Below are 10,900 nucleotides of genomic sequence, written 5' to 3'. Positions count from 1 at the left end.
TATCCATCTGAGACCTTGGGAAGCATCATAACAACCCTATCTTAATGTCCTCCAGATGTGTTTACTGTAACAAGTGTGGTGATGAGTTGTACTGCAATGCATCAGACTAGTGACAACTATGTAGATAATATTGGGCTAGATGTGCAAATTTGTTAGTCATCCACAATGCTATTATTATGGCCTTCGACAAGGGTGAGATCCCTCAGTTCATCATGCTTGCCATCTTTTATCATTTTTATGTTTTATTGATTTTATTGTAATTTCTTTGATTATTGTGAGCCACCCAGAATCATTGAGAGTCAGGTAGCACACAAGTTTAATAAATTATTACAGTAACTATGGTTTATTAATCCAGTGAGTTCACACAGCAGACACAACGCCATTTATCTTGATTTACAATACAGAATGGCTGAATTCAGGGAAATCATCAAGCCCAAACCAGGCAATCTACATTACAGCTTCACCCTTTCACTGATCCAGCCTAAGGCAACTTCTGATGTTCCTACCTGTTCTAGGGGTCTCTTCCTCAACTAGAGGACAGGAAAAAGTTGCCATGACTAGTAACAAAAAGTCTCTTCTGAGTGGTTCATTATGTAACTGCTACCAATAAGATTCTTCGTTTGTTACCCTCATTCTTGGAGGCACCGGAAATGTTGAGGAGCTCCATTCAATACGAACGGGTGTGTCTATGTGAGTGGGTGCTTCGTAATGATGCAAACAACAACAAAGCACCCAAACCTCTCCAGATGAAAGGACTGAAGGAACAGAATGTTGGGACAATAGTTATTAACAGGGAAAAAATAGAAATCTGGTCTTCTCTGGCGCTCCAAAGTCCCCCTTGGTTCTGGCCGCTCTCCCTACCACCAAGTCCAAGCGCAGCGGACCCGTGGCACCAACTATTGCGCAGGCGCCCGACGCTCTTCGGATCACGTGGCAGGAACCTGGGCGGAGGGGCGGGTCTGAAGCCTCGTAGCGTCGCTCGGCGTCCATGGCAGCGTTTTCGGTCGCCGGAAAGATGAGCACTTCCGCCTTCCCTTCTTTCCCTCAAGGATCCGGCGGGGCTTAGGCCGCGCTCCGACAGGCCAGGTTTAGACTGGGTGCCATGCGGCGGCTTTGGCCGCCGCCACCTCTGTCGCTTTTGTTGGCGCTCCTTTCGGCGGCCGCGCTGTGCGGAGGAGGAGGAGCGGCGCCTGCCTCGCATCTCACCGAGAAACTCCCCTCCACGTCGGCGCCCCCTCAGTCCGTCGTGCGAGCGGGCCCCGACGATGCGCCCTCGGGCACGCCGGGCGGCAGCGGCCCTTCTGTCGGCGAGGGAGCGCGGGGCAGCGGCGTGAACGGGAGCAGCAGCATGGCCGTCGCGCCCCCCGTCTCGGAGGTCAACAAGCTCATGACCCAGCGCGCCCTTTCGGTGCTGGTCCTGGCCAGCGCGGCCCTCATCGTTTACTTCGTCATCCGGACCGTACGGTGAGCGGCTCCGCAGCCTTTCCTTGTTACGCCGTCCCGGGAGGGGCTGCAGATGCCCCCCTTCCCCGCGTTTGTCCTCTGACCGCGGCGTGTGCAGCGGACCTGAACGTAACTAAGCCTGAATCTTTCGGGGCGGGGAGGGCAGAGTAGTTTGCTTTGGTTGGCCCTTCTTCCTCTTCCGACCGTTTTACTTTTCCCACGGCTTACATTTCTTTCGCTCCGGTAACCATCAGAGATTATTTTAGAATCCTCTATTTTTTCCCTTTCTTAACCTCCGTTTTTAGTTGGGTCGGGTTATTCTGGGAGTACCTTTGCGGTGTATGTGAGTGGAGGATTATTTTTGTGGCTCACATTCGATTGATTTGAAGACCTCATTTGGGTTTTACATTCCTCCACCCTCTGAAAAAGGCCAGCTGAATATAGTTAATAGACGAGTGGATGTGTAATGCCTCCTATTCTCACACTGGTAAAGAATGATTGGATTTAAACAATGTTCAGGCAACCAAAAGGTGGCTTCAAATCAATATTCTGTAAAACTGGCAGGTCATAATGTGTAAAGTAATGGTTAGAATTCCTGACAAGATATAAAGAAGATAGACTCTTTATGCCTTATATCTTGTGATATATTACAGAGACCACTAAAAATCTGCATGGACTAGGAATTCTTCGCACAAGATTCATGTAGGCAGAAAAATAGTGATACAGACATGTATTTATGGATATAAAGGGCATTGTATCTTGTCCATTCCTTAGTTTTGTCCCTCTTCTCTTCTGTAAGAATCTCTGTGATGCTTACAGAAGTGCTGATAGCAATTGAGACCTGAGATGTAGCTAGAAGCTAGTTGAAAGGGTCATAAAATGAGAGAGATTCAGGTGTTGGGGAATCCTGACTGACAGATGAAGTCTGAAATGCTTATGACAAACTTGGAAAAAGGTTTTGGAGTGAATAGTTCTAGGAACATGATAAAAATAACAATAAAAGTTAGCTCTTATCTTGGATATTTTAAAGAAAGAATAAAAACAAAATGGTTAGTATAATACTCTTGGGTAAGTCTGGTGGGCTACTGAAAGGCCTAAGTTCAAGTGGTTGCCAGCTTCAGTACCCTGGAGAAGATGCTGATGCTAGGGAAAGTGGAAGGCAAAAGGAAGGACCAACGGCAAGATGGATGGATGATATTCTAGAGGTGACAGACTCGACCTTGGGGGAGCTGGGGTGGCAATGACCGACAGGAAGCTCTGGTGTGGGCTGGTCCATGAAGTCATGAAGAGTTGGAAGTGACTGAAGGAATAAACAACAACATACCCATAGATGTTTAACTGAATCTTATCCCAAATAAGCAGAATGTATTTTGGTAAAGAGAGTCTCTATCCTAAGTGGAATTTGTTACATTTCTGTAAAATTATTGAGGGGTGCTTATAAGGGAAATTTATGAATATTTGTTTTAAATTGTTATGCTGTATTGTTTTAGTATTTTCTGTATAATGCGCTATGCAGCACAAAGGGAAAAATCCCTAGTTTAAATTTTCTTCATCTAAATGTGGCAGATACACTCCTACAATATTGGTCTACATGAAGCACAGATTTACCAGAAGTCTGATAGCTCCTTTTCGGACTAACAGAGGCATAAGCTTTTGTAAGCTACAGTTCACTTCATCAGATGCAACTTGTTAGTTTCATAAGTGCTTAAGCTGTTGTCCTGGTTTTGGTTCTTTCAAACTGCTAAATGGTGCACTTGAATTACATGTTTTTTTTCACAATTCATTCTATTTATAAAAGCACATATGAATTAACTATTTTCTGAAGTGTTGAACAGTATCAGAAATATCCAAGAGTATATTGTATACTCTTAGGCAGTAGGAGTTGAATCCATTATTACACAGGCAGATGCCAGCTTGTGCAATGGTATTTCATTTTCTTCTTCACCATCATTGCAGCTCCTTCACAGAATCACTGACACCACTGTAATTAGGGGCTGGAAATTCAGTATAAAGCACATCTACTGAGACTGATTTTGGACAAATAAAGTGCAGCATCAGTGAAACATTCAGTGAGTACAGCTATTGCTTTAACCCAAAAATCATGCTGTAAAACTGCAGTTGACTCACTGTTTACCTGGTAATATTACATTACCTGCTGAAGTGTTTTGTGACTCTACAATATAAATTCAACTACACCTTACTTTCTTGAATAATTCAGTTGACATGAGAGACACAAATAATACTTTAATACGTGTATGAATAAGTGCAACACATACCAGTTGTGAAAATTATGTCACAAGTACACTATAGTCAATACAAGAAACACAAGGGATTGTTTTAAGATGTTAAAGTTGGAGAAGGTTGCAATAAGTATACATGCTTATTTTTATATGAAAACAAATGGGATCATGCTCAAAACTAATGTGTACTATGATCTTATTGCTCTATACTTAGGGCATGTTACGTATAGCCTCTTGGCAACCTCATGAATAGTTCCATGTATAATTCCCACTTTACATATTCCTTTCATTTTACACATTGCTAATAGAGTTTTTAAAAAGCATTATTTGATGTGGCAGTAAATGGCCTCTTAATGAAAGAACAGTCTGAACTAACTCACTGGCTACCCTGATAACTAAAAAACAGTGATGTAAAGTAATAGCATGGCCTCCACAGAACACATTCAGTTGGATTTTATTTATTTGTCATATTTTTATCACCGCCCATCTCCCCCACTAAGGGATTACCTTATTTTTGCACTGGTTTTACACCATCAATATTTATTACATTTTTATTACTGCCCATCTCCCCCCCACCCCATGAGGAATTACCTTATTTTTGCACTGGTTACAGCTAAATGTAAAATGTTATCTTTATACAATACTGCATTAGCTTAGAAAATCCATTTGTAGAAGTTAAGGAAGCTTCTAGAGCTGCTGGGGGAAAGAAAACAAGAAGTAGGCTTTAAGTAAGATATCCTCATTTCCTTTGTATAGTCTAAGTTTCAGGGGAAGGAATAAAAATCTGGTATTTTAGAAGACAGGAGCATTAGTACTTTGCTTAATTTCTTCAGAACAAAATCCACAGCTGCAGTGAACAAATCAGTATAAGGGTAAAGTTCAGAATTAAGCATTCCACAAAAAAGTGTTTCTCATCTTCACATACGCATAGTTTCAGGGCTTGGCTGTTGAGTTTGGCATTCTGTCTATGTAAGCTACAAAAAGCAGTACATATAAATGGGCTGTATAAGTATTAATTTGCTTCTAGGCTTTTTTCCTCCATATTTAATAATTTTGAAATAAAGATAAAAGGCAAAAGTAGTTGAAGGTAAAGATGAAAATTTAAGGAAATATAATTGGAGATAAGTTAGTTGCATTTTAAATCTATATGGAGACAGATTTGTGTGGTTCAAATGCTTCATTTTTATTTTGGACTCTGAAAGTTCAAATCTAATTTCACTCTCATTAGTCTTCCTCAGTCTCTGAGTAACACATTGTAACACTTGCATTTTTAGACTTAGACGAAGAAACAGGAAGACACGGAAATATGGTGTTCTGGACACAAACATAGAAAATACAGAGCTGACACCTTTAGAACAAGATGATGACGATGATGATAACACATTGTTTGATGCCAATCATCCTCGAAGGTTAGTATCCATATTCCAGGAGATAGAATAATAGAGCAGAAGGTGTTATAAAGTTACACATTTGAAAACCAAGCAGAACATACCTTAAGTCTGTATTGATAAAGTGGATATTTTATGCAAGCATACATTGCTATATAGTTTCAAATATTCCTCTATGATTGGAGATTATGGTGATTGGAACAGTGTCATGCTTTGCAGCTTCTCAAGGACATAATTTTCATTGTAAATGAAGCAAGAGATTGTATGCAATCATGTTCATAAGAATACAAAATCCAAAGCTTTTTAATTAGATAGCAATATTCACTCTATAAAAAAGCTACAAACTGATCATTGCACTTTGTGTTACACTTTAATATTGTAGGCATTTGATTACTTTTTTAATGTTTTCTGTTTTTCTTTTTGCTATTAGTGCTATATTGCACATTGTGTTTTCTTAAAACTGTTGTGTTCCAGAAATGATAATGATGTCTAATTAAATAAGCCTTCTGTCTGTGTTCTATTCTTGGTAGTAATTTATTTCTTAAATATTAAGAGCAGCAGTCTCCCAGGTAGCATGGCTGTCTTTGTATTGTAGATAAATTTTGTTTATTGTAGCTTGGGTTTTCACTTGCAACAATCTGGTTTTGAAATATAGATAATATCTCTCATGGTATTCTGCCTTTTTTATTCATGTTTCAGTGGCTTTCTAGTGTCTTGTACATAAAAATCAATACTATAAGCTTAAATATTAATGCTTTTTTATAAAAGGCAAGCCATTTTTGATCAGTAGAATAAAAATCTGTGTTCCTTAAAAGCCGATATATGTTTTATGGATACAATATTTTTAATCAAAGCTGACATGGCATATCTGAAGCAGGATAGAAGTTGCAAGTGATGTTCAATGGATGCTACTCTAGAAAATTTCATGGCAAATTTAATCTGTGATTGAGTTTTCTTATTAAACAGATGTAAGGGATATATCAAATTAGACTGCTTTATGATTTTAGTTAAGATGGAGTGGGTTTTTAACCTACAAATCATCTTAGCCAACTGGGCTCTTAGCCTACAAATCTTTTTAACCAATTTCTACCATAATTGTACAGTATGATAAAAATTATAGACAATATTCCAGTCTAATGCTTTCCACATGTGTGAGTCTGGAGAGAGAGGAAAAAAAACCTTTTAAAGAATGCATTTCTGATAGATAAGTACTGTAAATGCAATTCTGTAAAACTGAAGAATTAATTTATTGTTAAGAATGCTGGTTGTTCATGTGAGGGCTCAATGCAGTAATTAAACTCTTATGACTGCATTTTAGCTTTTCTTTCAACAAAATTGGACAATCTTTTCCATATCTCTCCAGAATATAGCTAATGTGTTTGAATACTCTGTTTCCCCATTATCTCTAACATGTGCTATCTCATTTCCTAATTTTGCTCAGAATTTTATAATCTTAATTACCATTTATGGGTCCCTCTGCTTTTGTAAACACTAATAATATTTTACTGCTTCAAGTTTAGAAATGGTCTCAATATTAGCAATGTTATTTTCTTTTTAAATCTAATGTTCTCGGTTAGGTTTCAAGTGTTTAATTTGTATAACACTTCTATATGAATTCAAAACTGCATTATTACTGTATTTTGCTCATATTTTTTTCTAATCTTCATATCTGGACAGATAATATCACAGCCATAAGTAGAATTTGCCTGATAACTGCATCTGCTTGCAAAGCATCCTTGCGAGAAAGCACAGGCACTCTTCCCTAAACTTTCCATTTGTTACCTGCTTTACTTTGTAGACATCATTTTGAAATACTGCAGAGTAAAAATTGTTATAAATATATGGTTGGGATGGGAACAAAATTGTTAGTTTTTCCTCCAAATGTGAAAGATAATATCTGTCCACAGCATATATGTTGGCTACATTTTCAGCAGAACAAAATTCAAACCAGTTTAAGTGTTCTGTGTCTCATCAAAATGATGACAAAACAGCCACTGAGCCAGGTTGCTAAATAAATAAATGGCAGTGAAAAATGGTTTGAAAAGTCCTATTCTAGAAGTATTTGTTTCATAAAGGAACCTTAAGCTCTTAGATATATTTTTCAGATGACTTCCTCCAGGGCATAAGAGCATTCTGGCATCCTGAATTCAAATCAGTCTGTTAATACAAATGGAGGACTCTTTCAAAAATGTTTAAAAGTAATCTTTTCTTAATCTAATGTATATATATACCTAAACATATTCTGGTAAAGTCAGGAACATGGACTGTCTCCTTGTATTTAAATCCCAGTATTTAAAGGTTCATCTGCAGATTTACTTTTGTTTTTACTTTTTGTGGGGGGTGGGGGAGGGCAGCCTGACCATGACAAAGATATATGTTAATTTCCCTGAATCTCAGATCACATTGTATCTGCTCTGAGATCAGACAAACAAACAAACAGGTCTTAATATGTAACCTCCCACCTAGTCAAGACCCTGATGATCAGGAGCAAGCCTATGCTTGTCATGGTGGCTTTGAATTCTGGTACTGCCTCTGATCTCCTCCCCCAGGGAAATTAAAATCTCCAGCACAATAATGCTGGAGAATTCTCCTTCCTATCCAGAGATGAAGTCCAAAGCTTTGGCAGGGATGCTGCTGTGTAGGAGAGGGAATAGTATAACATCAGCAGTTCCATCTTGTCTTCAGAGCCCAACTTTAAGAACAAATCCTGCATTGTTCTGAAAATTTCTTATCGAGGTAATCCTAACAAAATAATCTATAACATTGAAAAAAATGTCAAATATTAAAAGAAATTGTGAAAGTCAAATTGCAGTCTTCCTTTATGTAAGGAGATGTGATATACAATGGTTAGGACTACTTTGAGATTTGCTAGAAGCAGACTGTTATAAAGCAGCATAGATATTTGCTGTAAACAAGAATATACCTACAAAAATAACTTTGGAAAGGTCACAAATGAAAAAAATGCTAAAGAAAATATGTAGGGATAGAGTTGTCCTCTTGAGTGCCGTTGTCAGATGGCTATAAAAACAAAGCCATTTCTAACAAACAATACTATCTTTATTGGACAGCATGTATCCCTTCAATTAGCTCTGAGTAGCATGAATAAAGTAAGCTCAAACTACATTGTACTCAAAATAAACCACTGTATAGTCTGAATGTTGTTCTGGTAGTTTTGATTTTCAAAAAGAATGGACTATAATGCTTGGATTCTTGCTGCGACCAATGGAAAAGAAATTGGTTTAAAATGGGTTTTCAAATTTTTTCAGGCTGCAGAACCTGTTAAAAAAAAAATCAAAAGGCAAAATTAGTGATTAAGATTCTTTAATCTTTAGTCTCTCACAAAACCATATCCAGTTTTCATGGAAGTCTAGCATTCTGCAGAACAGTTCAAAAAATCCTGGTTTAGTTTGGTGACAAGAAAGGAAATATAGGTAGTCCTTCCTTATTGACTGCCTCATTCAGCAATGGTTCAAAGTTACAACAGTGCTGAAAAAAATAACATTATGACTAATGCCCGCGACCTTTGCAGCATCCCTCAGTCACGTGATCACTATTACAGTCGGTATGCGTTGTCCTGTGCTTGACCTGTTTTTATTCCCCCCCTTGCAGAGTGGAAAGATTGGAAAGGAAGGGATTACAAGAGAGTAAGCAGGCACACAACAAGGAATACACATCGAAAGCAATGTGGTGCTGGCAGCCCTGAGCATGCTATGCAAACAACCTGATGTATTCCCCATTGTGTGTCTGCTTACTCTCTTCTAATTCCTTCCTCTCCAATGAATGTAAATACAAACATGAATTCCCCTGTTAACCATCCCAATGCTGCCCTAAGCATTCCAAAGGATGGGGGAGTGGTTAGAAGGCAAAGAAAAGCCAAAGGTGTGAAACTGAAACTCTTCTCAGTTTCAAGCCAGCTACTCCAGCACTAGGGTAAGCATTCCAAAGTGTGGGGGAGTGGGGAAAAGGAAAGCACAGTCAAGGCCACATGATTTCTGACTTAATGGCAGCTTTGCTTAGTGACAGAGTCACCAGTCCCAATTGTGGCCGCTAAACAAGAACTACCTGTATGAGAGGAAGTTTTACAATGCAGTCTAAGGACTTTTTGTAACTCAGTCTATCAGAAGAAAACAAATTATGTCCTAATTTACTAATCTTGTTGCTTGAGGCTAATAATGACCAGAACAAAGGATTTTGAGTTTTGCATCTTAGTAAAATGTGGTCAGATGACTCAAATCAGTTAAGGCAGAACATATGTATTTTGAAGTAAAAGCTTTACATTTGATAGGTGGTGCCATGTATATCACATGGAATCTGTCCCTAAACCTGTTAATGACAAAGGCACTATTTCTGATCAGAATCTACATTAGACAAAAGAATTGCAGTGTTGAAATTTGAAACCTTCTCCCCTGCTATACTTTGCTCTGTTGAAGTTCTTACTTCTGAGGTATGGAAATAAACTTTAAAATAAAAATAAACTATTTTAACATATAGAGACAATGTGGGATAGCACATGAATCAAGTATATAAATATCAGGTGTATTATTTATATATTTATTGTTTGATCAACTTATATAGCCACCCATCTCATAGTCTGGGTGGTGTACACAGGATTAAAACCAACAGTACACAAAGACTGAATTGTAATAACAATAAACAACAATGGCACCTGAAGGCAATCATTCTTAAACCATATAACCATAGTCATGTTAAAGGAAACAGCAATGATAGCCTCATCCAATCTACAGGCCCCATGCATGGGGTGAATCCAGATCTTCAGGGATTTATGAAACACCAAACAGGATCAGGGCCAAACAAATTTCAGGGGGTACGATGTTCCAAAGGGTAGGTGCTATGACAATGTATTATGATACACAGATAATATGAAATCCTATTTTTATGAATATTTAATTTGAAAATACGTTTCTCTGTTAATACATTTTGGGTGAGCAGATTCTACTTAATTTTTCTTTTCTTTTCTTTCTAGATAAGTATGTGCCTTGTGGGAAAATATTTCAATTGTGGAGCAGCAAAAGAAGGCTGTTTGGAAGGAATAAGAAGCCAGTAGCAGGGTTGGGGATATGAAATGTATTATGACATCCTTAGTTTGTTGCAATAAATACTAACATTTTACTGTACCTTTTGTATATACAGAAATATTGTAAGTTCAAAGCCTATGGAAATAGTGCACTAAATTTCTAATCTATTTTCAACAGGGTATTTTCTGCTTGTGTTAATTTGTGGTCTTCTTTTTGAAATTCATTTGTGGGCCAACTTTTTTTTATGTAAACTGTGGTAATTCATTTCTGTGAACTCCCTGCAGCTAGCCAAATCTAACCATGTGTCTGAGGAATGTATGTTCTTAGTAAATTAGATATATACTGAAGCTCTGTGTGAATGATGCAAATAAATGTTTACGGTATTCCTAACATTCATCACTTGTTTTCTGTATGGTGTTAGATGTTGTGATTCAGATAGGAAAAAAGAATGCTTGCAGTAACTGACCTGGTCTTCTTCCATTAGCTGAGTTAGGAACCACTTTTTCAGTATAAGTATAAATTAGTGGAGCTTTGGTTTATATAGGTAGTCCTCAATTAATGATCACAATTGGGACCGGAATCTTGGTCATTGAGCAAAGCTGTTGTTAAGCGAGATGGCACGTGACTTCTTTGCTCAACAACCGCAGTATACAGTGCCACTCCTCGTCCACTTTTTTTCTGGTCTATTCCTTTCAAGTTTCACCTTTTGGTTCTTGTATACCACTCATGAGTTTCATCTTACTGGGTTTCTGTAATGCCTACTAAATCATTTCCAGTTTCCTGAAGTAAGAGA

The 10,900-nt window shown here is 38.0% G+C and overlaps 1 protein-coding gene across 1 annotated transcript; it reads left to right on the top strand.

The window, feature by feature from the left end:
• Window positions 1–956: 956 nt before the first annotated feature.
• On the top strand, window positions 957–10,503 carry FAM174A (family with sequence similarity 174 member A). The gene is made up of 3 exons (XM_063295392.1): window positions 957–1,464; window positions 4,958–5,092; window positions 10,056–10,503. The coding sequence occupies exons 1-3, from the start codon at window positions 1,103–1,105 to the stop codon at window positions 10,057–10,059; spliced, it is 501 nt and encodes a 166-aa protein (XP_063151462.1). The 5' UTR covers window positions 957–1,102; the 3' UTR covers window positions 10,060–10,503.
• Window positions 10,504–10,900: the final 397 nt, after the last annotated feature.

This window comes from Candoia aspera, chromosome 2 (assembly GCF_035149785.1).
Source record: "Candoia aspera isolate rCanAsp1 chromosome 2, rCanAsp1.hap2, whole genome shotgun sequence".
Lineage (NCBI taxonomy): Eukaryota > Metazoa > Chordata > Lepidosauria > Squamata > Boidae > Candoia > Candoia aspera.
Note: the sequence above shows the minus strand (reverse complement) of the source record. Positions and strands in the feature narration are given on the sequence as shown.

What these genes read in the sequence shown, in the direction of transcription:
- FAM174A (XM_063295392.1), top strand. Translation starts at nt 1,103, where the DNA reads ATGCGGCGGCTTTGGCCGCCGCCACCTCTGTCGCTTTTGTTGGCGCTC. An exon ending in TTCGTCATCCGGACCGTACG is followed by an intron (nt 1,465 to 4,957) that starts GTGAGCGGCTCC and finishes TTGCATTTTTAG; the next exon opens with ACTTAGACGAAGAAACAGGA.